A 15,293-nucleotide genomic window follows, 5' to 3' on the forward strand; every position below is an offset into this window, starting at 1 on the left:
GTCACCATGTCTCAAAATGTCAATTGGTCTCTCATAAACACGGTCAGTGAACACGTCGTCACTGTTTCAGTCAAATCAGTAAGGAATCAAGAGTAATGAAACAAGTTCCAGGTCTTTGTGAGGAATATCAGAGGTCGAAGGTCAGCCTGAGAGCACAAAACTCTGATGTAAACCACAGACACACAAGCATACACACCTGTGAGTGCAGAATCAGGTGAATAATGTGGTCCACGGTGTCCTCTGTTTAAGGTAAAAGAGCTTTGATGGAAAATATATCCAGTCTGAAGACACAGATGACGGATTTCAGAGTGTTACCTGCATCAAACTGGTTCCTGTGAAGGTTTATTGTCACATGACTTGCTTGTTCCTGCTGAGGTTTAAGATCCACAATCCGAGTCTGAGAAAAGATCCTGGAAAGCAAAACCTCAACAATAACACCCATCTTTGAAACCCGAGGGAGTTACGCGTAGGTGAATATTTTCTCCGTCTGCAGGTTGTCGTTGAGAGACGTAAACATAGTGGCTTTTATTCTCTCCTCTGAAGACGTTGGCCGTTGTTATTCCAAAGTTTTTCGTCCCAAACAAGAAGGGAATGAACCAGTCGTCTGTTTGATGTGATGCTGATATTCTCTGTGTTAACTATTTTAACCTGCATCCACGTAGAAGTGCCGTTTTGAATCATACAGACTGGGGTCAGATTGTCTGCAATCTGATTGATCAGCCACCACAGGAGGAGGGAAAGTGCAGAAGTGTGGAAACATGAGTGAAAAAATATTTGAGGATTCATCTCCTCCTCCTCCTCTTCTTCTTCATCTTCTTCTTCTTCTCTCTTTTCAAAGCAGCAATGTGTCCCAGAATAACCATCGCTTTTTTTTTATTGAGTCTGATGTGTTTCTGTTCTTCTCCTGATGTGACGTCACTTTGAGGCTTCGTTTGATCTGGATGCTGAGACGTTCAGAACACCTCAAGTTCACAGAATCAGATGAAATCTCAACATCTTGTCATCTCTCCCAGGACAGTTTCTCCATCATCTCCTCCTAACATGCAGAGAGTGAGCAAAACAAACCAATGTGCGACTGGCACACAGATACAAACTGTTCTTATGATCATACCCTGGCTTCACATCATCTGCATAATAGGGTACATATGAAGACTAAACCTTCAAAACTGCCCATGATTTTTTTAACTGGGTGGAGCTTATCAATGTGGGGTGGTGCTTATTTTAAAGGTTTTTATAGTAAACTACAGACCCATCTCTTTTATCTTGCTTTTAATTTGAAGTAATTTTACAGCCTTGTTTAAAGCTCCAGTGAGGAACTTTCAGTTTGTGTTGATTTTGGCGCCCCCTGTGGACAAAGCAGTCTTTGCTTTTTTTGCACCATACATGTGCTCAAAAACTCATCCTGCTTGTGTTTCTCAGTCAAATGTATCAATTATTGGAACTCTTTGCAGAGGAACATGTGATAGAGACTATATCATTATCACTTGGTCCGACACCTACCCCCACCAGTGGTGTTGCACACAAAAAATATCTAGATGGATACAGTCAGTCTTCTTGTTGTTGGTGTAGTTTGCTTTTAAAGGTTGTGAAAATATTGATTTCAGCCTGTTTCATAATCAACTAAAAAACTCCACACTGGAGTTCTAATATTTTTAATTACTGCTTTAACAACTCTGATTTTTGTTTTGTTTAACCCTTTTACGGAAGAGGATAAAGGTCACTTATTATTTTGAAAAAATAAATTAAGGTGTATTCTTTTCTGAGAATAAAGTCAAAATTCTGACTTTAATCTCAGAATTAAAAAAATTAATTACACTGTATATATGTATATAAAAATGCTGTTTTTTTCTCAGTGACCCTTATCCTCCTCTGTTGATTTTAACTTCATTTAATAATTCTCTATATTTCATTGATCGTTACTGTATTATTTTTTCTTATCTTGTTTATTGTAGGTGCTGTTTAAATAAATTTGAGTTCTTATATTACGAAAACAAAGATACATTTTGAGCCTTTTAAGTTTCCATATTTTTGTGGGTTTGCATACATTTATGTCTGAACGGGCTCTTACGTTTTGTGGACAGTCATGTGACTCAAAGTAAGTAAGATCATTTTGTTTTTTACACTCAATATGTCAGTTTGCTCACACGCCTGCATGTTAGGAGGTTTTTCAGATTTCTCCTCTTTCATTCTTTGTGTCCTTTCAGCTTTTCTCTCTATCAGAAACAACATCAAGACTTTTCAGATCCACTTGTCATGTGACCTCAGAGCAACTCTTGGTTTCCTGAATTCTCCTCATTCCCAAGATCATCAACTTATCCTCACAGCACAGAGGTTCTCAAACCCCATGTTCAGTCAGCTGAGGAGTCAAATGTCTTCATTTTTGTTTCCGCAAGTTTTCCAAACGTTCATGAAACCGTAAAAAAATCAGACTCAGTTTCAGACTCGCAGACTTCAGGGACAAAGTGGCCGCTGCAGAATGAAGAGGATCCCATGAGAAGAAAAGGTGTCCTGTTGAGCTCAGGTCCTGGTCCTGGGTTTGAAGCTGCTGATGGAAGGTAGTGGGCAGACGGACGAAGAGGAGAAACAGTACGTTTAAACTGGTGTTGATAAGTCAGAGGAGGAGTGTTGAAGTTTCCACTTGCAGTGACAGAATTATTCCTGAATCTCCTCCATCCTTTCGTTTCTCGACACAAGCTGCGTACAGGTAAATGGTTTAATCCTCCTCCTCCTCAGTCTTCATCTCCTCTCCTCCACTCTCTCTCTACGTGTCTTTAGGCTCCAGCTTGCAGGACATGTCGAACAGCAGGTTCTGGTTGTCGATCACCTGCAGCTGTCGGACGTATGCCTTCGTCTGCAGGTGGGAGGGAGACGTCTCTGTATCCATGGCTACCAGGTGACACAAGCACAGGAAGTGGAGACACAAACAGTGAGGTCAGAGATATATAATTCTTTCCATCATTCATCAGATACAGAGAGGTGCAGCAACAGATTGAGACCACTAGGGGGAGACAGAGATCAAGCTTATGCTTCACTTGAATGTGAGGCTGTGGTAGGTGTTTAGAAAATGGAACTCAAATGTTCTCGCTGTTAGAACACAAAATATAAACATGTTTGTACTGAGTGATATAAATAAACAATAACAACAAAATGGTTAAAATTATTCCTAATTTTTTGGATCATATTTCTTGAACATGAAATTTTTTGGAGGACAATTAAAAATGTTACCATATGCTTTATTTGTTTTGAATAGCAGCATGTTGCTCCTAAGCCTGTGTTCATTGTTCAGCATCAGTGGTGCCTTCCCAGATGTGTTAGCTACTTACAGTATGTCATGGCCATTAATACTTCTCCATAACACCACAATTACTGGCTGAGAGGATGCAGCGTCCATGATTTCCAAAAAGAATGTCATATTTTGATTCTTCTGACCACAGGACAGTTTTCCACTTTGCCTCAGTCACTTCTGAACCATATATGTATACGGTTTCCTCTTTACATGGTTCAGTTTCACCTGCATATTTGGATGCAGTGACAGAATGTGTTCACAGATTATGACTGAGGAAGTGGTTTTGAACCCATGCAGTGATTTCCACTACAGAGCCAAGTTTGTTTTTAATGCAGTGCTTCTGCAAATTAGCCTTGTTAGTTGTAAAATGTTCCTCCAGGTTTTTTTTCAGCATTACATAACTTTTTCAGTGTTTTCTTGTCCCTATCCCTAATTTTTAAAATGTTTTGCTGGCATCCATTTTTTCGGCATTTATACTTCTATTTTTTTCTTATATCACATTTTTCGGTTTGCCCTATTTTCAATTAAATATTAGCTTTAAATGATTTGCAAATCATCAAATTTTGTTTTTATCAACATTTTACACAGCCTTCAAACTATTATGGCATTGGATTTGTAAATGCAAAACTTTTTCTGATGTCTTGGTATTTTTTACAGTGTTTGTATTTTCCTCCACAAGTTGAAACTCAGATGTGAATATTTTCTAACTCTGAAAAAACTGAACTTGACAGTTTCTGTTGAACAAGCCTGTCCAGTCTGTGTGCTGAAAACATGCAGAAGTCAGAGGTCAAAACTGCAGCGGGATGTCAGCATGTCAACAGGTACAATCATGACCTTGTGTGTGTGTGTGTGTGCGTGTGTGTGTGTTTGTTTTTCATACCTAGTTGGCTGCTCCTGTATCGCCTGATGATCCTCACCATATCTGCCACTTTATGCTGCAGAAGGAAGAGGATGATGAAGAGGGAGGAGGAGGAAGAGAAAAAGGTGAGGCTCACATTTCTTTCTTTAGTTGTGTTTCTTATTTCATTTACACTTTGTTATCTTTCTGATCTCAGGCTGTGGAACTGAAAATTAAAAACTTGAAGAATTTGATTTAACCCTTTCAGTCTTGGGTCACGAAATTGCATCTTTGTTCCAATAACCTCCTAAAGTCTCACATTAGCTTCAGATGTGGTTTTATTTTCCAGTAAATCCAGGACAGTTTAGATATTAAAATATCAGAATTAAGGATTGTCTGAAGAGCAAATGTTACAAATTTAATTTAACTTGAAGTTCAAGATGTCAGATTGAAGATCTGATCACAAAACAGTAAACAAATATCATTACCCATCTCTCTTACTGATCTTGTTGTGTAAGATACTTGAATCTGGTTGGCCAAAACCCCTTGACAATGGTTATTAACTTTCACTCAACATGAGCAACACCAGAGGCAAACTGATCACACATATGCCAAATAAATCTGTGGATTCTTGACTTGTCTTGTCTCACCCTGTCGGGATTCTATTTCCCATAACTACCTGCTAACAATACATTAACCCTTACATAACTAACAATAACTAAAAGATGTTTGTTTAAAGTGACTGCTATACGACTCACCATCTTCTCAAAGTTGACGAGTTCACCGTGAAACGTCTTACAGCTCTCATGGAGGAATGTAAGATCTGAGAGAGAGGAAACAGAATATTAATCCATCAGATTAACAAACAGACACCAGACCTCTGAAGAGACTCTGATTGACTTCTCTCCTTCGTTTTTTATATTAAAATGATGCTTTATGGATAATCAATCATCACAATCTATACTTCAACGTTATTATTACAACATCGGGTTTGAGCCTTGACATAAAAAAAATACATTCATCACATGGGATATTTAGTGCTATGGAATAAAATACAGCTGAAGGGATAAAACATCTCCAAAATAGAAATTAAACCCAATTTTAGTAACATGAAAACACCATAGATAACTGGAGGGATTTAAACCATTAAAAAAATCATCAAGAAAAAATATATCCTTTATTTTCTCTGAGGTTTGTGATAAAAGAATAACAACATAAGTAAAAAAATATGAATATTATTTGCAATATTATTTGATTAAATACTAATAAAGTTTAAAAAAAAAATTCAAGAACAAAAGTCTTCTTCAGTCTGTGTTTAATTCTGGGAAATGACCTGAATCTGAAAAGTTCCTCCTAACTAATTTCTTAACATTTTTGGAAGTTAAATCAAAAATGTATCAGAAACCCAATCAATACAATATAAGTCAATACAAAGCAATTCTGTTTCTTTGGTTATCGATTACTAATTCAGAAACTCTGTTTCATTGCAATTCTGTGCCTGACCACCAGGGGCAGCATGCTCAAGTGGACGATGAAGGAACCGCAGTTTTTTAGATTCCACATTGGCTTCTCTTCTCTAGACCGGCAGTTGCCGCTTGTTTCAACCCGACACGTGTTTGCTTTTTTCACTTCATTTTTTTTCTTCTTTTAACCTCTTTTTCCACTTCCATCCAGTCTCTATGGATGTGTTACCATGGAGACAGAGCTTAAGGCTGCGCATAGACATACACACACACACAGAGGCATCCAGTGTACAGTAATCTCATTTAAAGTCTTTTCAAACTGAATATGAGAAAGCAGAAGAAAAGAGGGAAAAGGAGAGAGAGGGAGAGAGAGACAAAGAGATAGATAGAGAGAGGGAGAGAGAGAGAGAGAAAGAAAGAGTGTGTGTGTGTGTGTGTGTGTGTGTGTCTCTGTGTGTATGTGTGAACTCCTGCTAGGTGTCATGAGAGCGGTAGAAGATGAGATGAAAAGAAAAATGGAGCGAAGAGGAAAATTGTCAATAAAGAGAAGACTTTGAAGTGTGTGTGTGTGTGTGTGTGTGTGTGTGTGTGTGTGTGTGTGTGTGTGTGTCTAGCATAGGTTAACATGGAGCTGATTAGCCAGAAGTGCTAATTAGAGACTTGGCGCTAACATGCTAACGTGCTGCAGCAGCTGGTGGACAGCTGGAGGGAAAGGAGTCCCAGAGGAGGATCAAGTAAGGATTATTAAACGATCCAGAGCTGAACTGATGATCAGTGATCAGCTGATGAATACTTTGAAGTGCTTTAGAGGTTCTTCATTCCCTGGATGTGTTTCTGTGACTCTCTGAGGACATCATGTGTCCTGAGGAAGGCGACTGTCCTTCAACGCTAAGAATCGGGTTGTTGATAATTAAGTGGAAAACAAGCTCAGGAGTCGATCTTTAGTTCCTGGAGTCCAAAGTGCTTCTTTAAATGGTCTTAAGCAGAGTGTGTGTTCTCACCTTTTAGCAGCAGAGGAGTGAAGGGGATCAGCGGAGGTCTCAGGCTGGTGATCAGGTCTCTGTAGGACTTATGGTTTCTGGAGGGGTCCTGTGGTGAAGATCAGATCAATGGTCAGATTCAATGTTTCTACTTTCACTGAAATCTAAACTAATCAGCAGGATCAATCATTAAAAGGTCACTCAAGTCACTATATGATACAACGCTATGATCCAAGTCATGATACTTTTTTTGCCAGAGGAAGGGAGAGAGAGATCATTCACTAGTTTAATAAGAGTGGATGGTGATCTCTTTTAGATTAAAAAATAAAATAAAATGTCTACATGTTGGTCATTTAATGAGGGGTCCGACACTCTGGAACCATCTGCCCGAAGAGATCAGGTCTGCTGAGTCAATGAGCTCTTTTAAATCCCTCCTTAAAACATACTTTTATCGCAGAGCCTTCCCGGATTTTATCTGAACTTTATTTGACTTTATTTTATTTTAACCGTCTTAAGAAATATATTTTAAAATAATTGTATTCCTTTAGAGTTCTTTTAGGGGAATTTTATGTCTTTTAAAATATGTTTTATTTCTTTATCTTGACTTGTGTGTTTTTATGATCTGCCTGTTTTATTTTGCTGCCCATGTAAAGCACTTTGTAACCTGGTTTTTGAAAAGTGCTCTACAAATAAAATTATTCTTATTATTCAATATACTTTTGCAGACTGCCCAGGTGTTATCTATGTATGGAGAACACTGGTAGTGCATCCTCAACATCAATATCTTCACCTTCTGCCAGTGTACCGTCTGTACACTTTTGTTCATCTTCAGAAGTAATAATATGTAAGAGACATCAACAAAAGAACTTAAATGCAGATGGCTCCCTCTGCTGTCTTAAAAAGATGTTGTGCTTCAATTTTCATCGCATCAATTTAAATCCCTAGTATATTGATTAATATATGGATGAAACTGCGCAGAAAAAGCTGCAGTAACCGCCTGCCGCTAATATGGTTCCATCTTGCTGTTTGTTTGTTGATAACTGACGTTGACCTTTGAACTTATTCAGCCTCACTTCACAAAGCTCAGTAATGATTATGCTGATGAGCTGAATCCTGAAGTCTGGGGATTTCAGTTTATAATGTGAGAAGCACATTTCACTCACCGCAACGCTCTCAAACTGCTGAAACTGCTTCCTGAACTTTCCTGGCAGACCCTGAAACACACACACACAAACATCATTATAACACACACACACACACACACAATATGTATGTGTTTCCATTCTTAAATATAACCAATAGGGGAGTTTTTACCTCCCAGGTGAGTCTGAGCCGGCTCACAGCTGGGTTGTCTAAACCCAGAACCACAGCAAGGAAGGACAACAGGTCCTGCTGCTGCTTACACCTGAAACATAAACACAGACATCATTAATTGTCATCATCCTCATGTGATCAGTTCAAAAACAGACACTGATGATGTAGAAACTCTTTTCTTTCAGACTCACAGCGCTGCGATCTTGATGAACTTGCGGAGCAGCTGAACCCTCTTCGGCAGAGACTGACACTGCAGGATCTCGGTGGCGACCCAGTGCTGCACCTCACTGCAGCGCTGCAGTACCAGCTCCAGGTTCAAGGGGCGCCAGCGGGACTGTTCTCCGTGAAACACATAGCACACAAACTCAACCTGCAGGGGACACCAACGAAGAAGAAGACAAACAAAGCAGAAAGGTTTGTTTGTGCTTTAACCGCATTTTTTACATAAAAACATCAATATTTTAGATTTAAGACGAGCGAAAACTAGCACAAAATTCACCTCATGCACACAGCTGAAGAGTTCCCAGTCGAACACCACCAGCTGATTGGCCACCTCCTCTGCTGACATGTCGTGGAGTTTGCTGTCACCAGGTGTCCAGTGGATCTCCTCAGGAAGAGGAAGCTGAGAGCGCAGGAAGTTGTATCAGATATTTACAAAACACAGTCTGATTGAAGCAAAACATGAAGCATCTTAGTATGAATACAGCAGCTCTGAAGCTCAGCAGCATGAGCTTTTGTGGAGGCAACACACCCTCCAGGCCTCAAAGGAGCGATGCAGGGAATGTCCTCACAACAAACCCATTTAGGTGTCTTTTTTGAGGGTTGTGGGAATTGAACCAACAACATATAACTCAATCAATCCATGAGTTGCTCACCAGTGACTCAAGCTCAGAAGGTTCACATGCAAACAGGTGTGTGTTGACTCCCAGCGTGGTGAACACAGCCTCATCACTTGGACGAAACACTGCCTTCTCTGAAAACACATTCATCAAGAAAATTAAGATCACCTACTTCTATGTCAAAGGTTTTACGGTTAAAGTCAGATTATTATATATTATCTGCATGTCCTAACCTCCTGCAGACGTGACGGCCACCAGAATGAGGTGTCCGGGCAGCACGGGTTGGTCTTCACTGTACTGGAGTTTCTCTCGGACCAGAGCAAGGATCTCTCCAACACGACAGGACAGACGGCTCCGGATGGTGACATAGGAATGATCTGGAGTGTAGACCCTGCAGAAGACTGAATAGAGACAGAGGCAGATGTATCAGTGTCTGCAGAATGAAACATCATATTAAAGAAGAGGTGTTTTAACATCACTAAGTGGCATATTTTACTGAAAAGAACAGGCTGATATTTAATGTAACCTTTTGAATCTCTGGATTAAGAGGTTCTGAGAGCTTAAAGTGACCATCTGAATCTTCATGATTTAAATTTAGCTAGGTCATTTTAGCTTAAAGCTGGGGTTGGTAGTCTCGGAAAACTAGCATGAACTTGAATGTAGCATGTCTTCAGGACTCCGTCTAACCCCTCCCCCCCTCCCCTCGAGGCTCCTCCAAACATCGCCTCTGCTCACATGCACGAGCGCCGCTGATTCTCGACCATATCATCGTGACTGAAAAAACGGTCCTCACAAAAACATTATCAAAGTAAAAGTTAAAAACACAAACAAACATGGCTGCTGTTAGAACTCACAACTGTGAGTCGTACTGGTGACACGATATCAGGATAAAAGTTATAACACATATAATACTGTAACAGGTCTACTGTTTGTTAAACGTGTTCTGTGTAGATGTTCTTAATTCCTACAGTGTTGTCTTTTGCTTGTCAGAGCCCCCGTGGTGAGAGCTTTTTAGACTCTGATCCGGACTACAGTCCTGAGCAAAGCACCTCATCGGGTCAGAGGGGACAGACCCGAGGTCGAGCGAGAGGGGCAGTAAATAGAGTCAGGGGAAGCAGAGGCAGGAGACGGGGACTCGGCTTGGAGTGCACGCTAGGGAAACGTACGCGCAGGAGGCAGGCAGAACGGCAGGACGGGATTTGATTGGTTCGAAATTTTGGGACCCAAAAACGGTGATTGGTTGGTATTTTCCCAGGTTTACTCCGGCTGTAGATAGCAGCTTTTTTTGGCTCTTTTTTAGGAACACGTTATGTATTGATTGCCATCGGGACATAAAGATCATATTAACCAGTATAACAAAAAGTGTATCTAAATCTGACTACCAACCCCAGCTTTAAAGCTGCTGTTGGTAGGAATGGTGTAAAAACTGTCCTTTTTTTCTGCTAGGTTTGGAGAAAAGGTCATAATATCAATCGGTACTCATCTGTAAGTGAAGTAATTTGAGATCATGGTGAAATCTCTGTGTTTTCCAATGCCTTTGTATCAAGCTATGTTATAATTCCCCTCGTTCCCATTATCACGGACCAATCAGAGCTACTCCCCAATCCTCTGTCCTGGTTGTTTGAGTGGCTGCCCCACTACGTCGCCCTGATTAGCTAGGAAGCCACTACTTCTTCATAGAACGCGCACAACGATCTTTTGTGGGCGGGGTTATGACAGCAGAGAGGGGAGACATTTGAAATCTCTCTCAGAACTGATGTTTATATCACGACTACCAACAGCAGCTTTAAAAGGTTCTGAGAGCTTAAAGTGACCATCCAAATCTTGATGATTAAGATTTAACTATGGGGTCATTTTAGCTCAAGGTTAGCTTCTGTGTTACTCTGATTTGCAGTTAGCTTCTCCTTAAATCTTTTCGTAGATTCAATAATGAAAATAAAATCCCATTTATATAACACATTTAAGCAAGGGGGGCAAAGGGCTTCCATTAACAAGACTTAAGTACCTGCTTCAATTCAAAACCCAAACGACCGTAAACCTAAATTTACAAACACATCATTAAAGCTGCTGTTGGTAGGAATGGTGTAATAAATTGTTGCTTTTTTCTGCTGGGTTTGGAGACAAGGTCATAATACCCATCGCTAAGTGGAGTAATTTGAGACTATTGCGAAATCTCTGCGTTCTCCAATGCTTTTGTATCAAGCAATGTTATTATACCACTCGTTCCCGTTATATCGGACCAATCATACCTAATCTCTAATCCTCTGTCCTGATTGGTTAAGGGGCGGCCCCTACTACATCACCCGATTGGTTATGAGCCCGGCACTCATTGTGACTGCACAAGCCGATCTGTGTTGGGGGGCTAAGAGGAAATTCGGTTGGGACATTCAAAGTCCCTCTCTCTGAACAGATGTTTACTCTGTGACTAACATCAGCAGCTTTAAGGTTAGCTTCTGTGTTGCTCTAGTTTGCAGTTAGCTCCTACTGAAATCTGTCAGGTAATTTTATGATGATAATAATCACATTTGTATTACGCATTTAAGCAATACATAAGTAACTGCTTCAATTTAAAACACAAAGGACCGTAAATTTACAAATATATAATTAAAGAGTTAAAATATATATATATATTAGCGTACAGTAAGTTAACTAGTTAGCAATGCTCTACTATTTTGGAGTTATGGTAGCTTCTACATTCTTTAGGAGCTAAAAAAACCCCATCAGGTACCTAGAAGTACCTAAAGCTAACTCTCAACTAGCAGGCTCTAGAAGCTAAGCTTTCTGAGCATACAAGCTAACTCAACAAGTGGAACTAATATCTTGTGATACAATAAAACAAGCTCTAGGTGACTTGGCATCTTTTCTTGTCATTTCCGCAAGCTTCTAAATTCACTTACCATAGCAGCTACATTATAGGCTGTAATGAGAGCTAGTTACTGAGTTATGTTAGCCTTCATTAGCTTCTGCGTTCTGTTATTTTAGAAATAGAGTTAGCCTCATCTTAGCTTAGAGTTGACTTCTAATTCTTCTTACATTTAGCTACTTTTGCCTTCTTTACTGAACTAAACCCTGCTGCATACTGGATCAAATGATACCTAGAGAAGATAAGCTAACAAGCTACTACATGTTAATAAGGTAGATTTCTCCCTTGATGGTGCAAGGCTAAAGTTACCCTGCTGCTTCCAGCTGTAGTATTAAGCTATGTATTACACTGCCTGGATTAGTGATGTTCTTTTAAAGTTGTGTGTGTGTGTGTGTGTGTGTGTGTGTGTGTGTGTGTGTGTGTGTGTGTGTGTGTGTGTGTGTGTGTGTGTGTGTTTATGAGTGTTTGTGTGTCCTGGGTGTGTCAGTCAGTTTGTGATTTGTATATCCAGACCACAGACTGCAGGTGTGTTTGCATTTCAACTGTGTGAGTGGGTGTGTCTTAAAGGTAATAGTGTGTAGTTCAACCTTATATTTCAATGCATGCCCATGTGCAGGTGTGGGTGTAAAGTCATGTGTGTGTCTCAGCGTTTGTCTTACTCTCGTCTGAGCCTCTGAAGGCCTCTCTGGGCTGCAGACAGGCGTCGATCCGTCTGAAGTGTCTGAACAGAGGGCGGACCTGCTTCTTCCTGCTCTCCTTCTCCTCATCAGAGCTACGTAAACACAAACACACACAAAAACACGCACAAAATAGAGCGTATAAATATAAAATGTGCATGATATATTCATAAATGTATGTATATGAAAAGTATGTCTGTCTCTCTTACGGGCAATGTAAGATCTCAGTCCATCTCTGCAGTTTGAGGACATCTTCCACCAGCTCAGGATACCGACTCAACTCCTGAACTGCACTAAGGTACAGCTCCTACACATGCACACAGGTTGTAAACAAAAGTGGAAACATTATTAGTGTGTGTGTGTTTTCTTCTTTTACTTTATTTTTCTAAAAGGTGTGTACCAAGCTGAGGCTGAGTCTGTTTTCCTGGAACTGGGACAACCAGGTACCAAAAACAGGTCCCACCCAGCAGAGGCGTTATTACCTGTGAACATCTTACCTTAAGTGTGTGTGTCAGGGGGTTCTAGAGTGTTTGAGAGTGTAGACAAGGACACAGAGTAATGTACATTTTGTTTTTTTCTCTCTGTTTTTTTCCTTTCGTTTATGTCTATCTTTGTATCTATATTTTTAATGTGTGTGGGTTTGCTTATTGAGACAGAAGCAGCGTTTTTTAGGTTTATGTAAGGGTCACCTGCCTAAACCTAAACCTCATTAGGTTTAGGTTTTTTGTTCGTATTTTGTTAAGCTATCAGGTGTTTTACGATTAAAGCATGTTTCGATGATGACGACACGAGCACTTTTTGTCTCTGCTGCCAGGCTGATTATCACCCGGTTGCTCTCCCGGCTGACGGCTGACCACATTCACATACTTATTTTTCTTAACAGGAACGAGTAGGCAGAAAACTGGACAATGTGAGTCTAAAATAAGTTTCTGTTCAGTTCACTTGTTGCAGTAAATCCACATGTTGAAGCCTGATAATTCACTTTATATAACTCTGTGTCCGCAGAAGTTATTTCCGAGCCTGCTCCACACATTGATATTCAGCGTGTTTAACATTTTGTACGCCTCAGTATGATCCGTAGCTATTCAGTTATATACAGTTGTGCTCATAAGTTTACATACCCTGGCAACAATTTTTTATTTTTGGGCAATTTTTCAGAGAATATGAATGATAAGAGAAAAATCTTTTTTTCATTCATGGCTACTGGTTGGGTGAAGCCATTTATTATCAAACAACTGTTTTTACTCTTTTTATATCATAATGACAACAGAAAGTACCCAAGAAATCATAAATTCTGCCAGGGTATGTAAACTTGAGCACAACTGTTCATTGTGCTGCAAAGGAAAATTTGATTTAGGGGAAAAAATGCATTTGGTGTTGTTTTTGTCATTTAAAATGTCTACGTTTTTTTTTTTGTGATTAATCGATAATTGATTGTTAACATTTCCAAAGATAGATCATGGAGAATACTTAAAATTGACATGCCTAGCATGTATTATTTTTTTGCATTTTGGCTCAATATATCTTGTATTTTGTTTCAACTGTTTGGTTTATTCTGAAATATTGTCTGTGTATATTACCTTTGGGAAGAAGATGCTGCGCTCCCCCTCCTCCTGCAGCAGCTCTCTGTAAGTGTCCAGGTATCGAAATGCCACGGTCAGCACCGCCTGCTTCCTCTCCACGCTGTTCATCACTCCATCACCTTCCACCTCTGTCTCCTCACCCCTCTCTCCCTCTCCTCCTCCTCCTCCTCGTCCTCCACTCTCTTTTCTCTCCCCCACTGCTTCCCTTCTTGCCCCCTCTCCCTCCTTCATCTCTGTTTCCAGAGAGAATCTGAGAAAGTTTGAGTTAAGGAAGAATCTGGGTTTGTCTTAAGTAGTGCTCTGATAGAAGGAGAAGCGTTTTACACAGAGCTAAAAATAAAAGAGAAGATGTCAGATTCATTTTAAATATTTTAGAAGTTATGGATAATCAGGTCATCGTTAAATGTTAATAAGCAAAAACAAAATGGAAATGATACATTCAAAAAAAAAAAAAAAAGGGAAACAATATAATGTGTGAGATTTTCTTTTTCTCCAGAGACAAATGCCAACAAATAAAGCAGAATTAAGTGCAACATTTTAAAAATCAAAACCAGCTTCAATCACTTCATAAATATTAAACTGATCTGTATTTGATTTATTAGAATAAGAGCAGTTTTATAAATCTATCTTTAATGAGTTCTGGTTTAACGTCTCGGAGAGGCAGCAGCAGCTTCGAGGGGGAACTGTAACTACAGAGACAGAGCCGCCATGATGACCCACATATTACTACACACACACACACACACACACACACACACACACACACAGCTGATCACAGTGAATGCAGCACATGCAGCAGCCTGAGGAGGGTGCCACAGTTAAAAATCCAGCTGTTTTATTTTCGGTCAGATGCTGCTGAGGTGTTTCTGAGATCTGGATTCGGTGGCTGTATCAGAGTGAGGCTGAAATGCTTCGATATGAAAACCCCCCAAAACTAACTGATATAAGGTAGTCATAGTCTTGGTAATGTAATCTGAGTAGTTTTAGAATCAAAACGTATTTCCAAGGTTAGTTTTTGAACTATGTGGGACATATATTAAGATGTGAAACAATATTTGAGAAAGTCAAATACGAAGATTAATTTGTCCTGAGCTTAAGTGATAAGTTTATCCATCATTCCTGAAGTCCAGATCGGATCTGTAGCCTGAAGTAGTGTTCAGGGCAAACCCCAAATAAATATTTGTTTTCCACACAGAAGTCTGAAAACCAGATCATTTAGATCTGTTCAGATCAAAAGGGACGGGAAACTTTGCTACTATAGATATTATGAAAAATATGTTGATATATCTTATTCAATCACATCCCACAGCCTCTGTCCATCTGTCTCAGTTGGGTCTCAGTTTCACTGTAAATAATAAGCCATATAGAGGCTGAATGCATGCATGCTGCAGCGGTATGACCCTGAGTAAACAGATTTTCCTGCTATTTAATTCAATTCAATTCAACAGGC

General features: G+C 39.8%; 1 protein-coding gene across 1 annotated transcript; it reads right to left on the reverse strand.

Annotated features, from left to right (window-relative positions):
• Positions 1-1,932: 1,932 nt before the first annotated feature.
• On the reverse strand, positions 1,933-13,971 carry rapgefl1 (Rap guanine nucleotide exchange factor (GEF)-like 1). The gene is made up of 13 exons (XM_034711884.1): positions 13,841-13,971; positions 12,470-12,567; positions 12,243-12,355; positions 8,954-9,121; positions 8,757-8,854; positions 8,381-8,503; positions 8,073-8,251; positions 7,882-7,972; positions 7,731-7,781; positions 6,589-6,676; positions 4,883-4,947; positions 4,167-4,221; positions 1,933-2,886 (listed from the first exon to the last, which is right to left on the reverse strand). The coding sequence occupies exons 1-13, from the start codon at positions 13,949-13,951 to the stop codon at positions 2,762-2,764; spliced, it is 1,365 nt and encodes a 454-aa protein (XP_034567775.1). The 5' UTR covers positions 13,952-13,971; the 3' UTR covers positions 1,933-2,761.
• Positions 13,972-15,293: the final 1,322 nt, after the last annotated feature.

This window comes from Notolabrus celidotus, chromosome 20 (assembly GCF_009762535.1).
Source record: "Notolabrus celidotus isolate fNotCel1 chromosome 20, fNotCel1.pri, whole genome shotgun sequence".
Classification (NCBI taxonomy): Eukaryota; Metazoa; Chordata; class Actinopteri; order Labriformes; family Labridae; genus Notolabrus; species Notolabrus celidotus.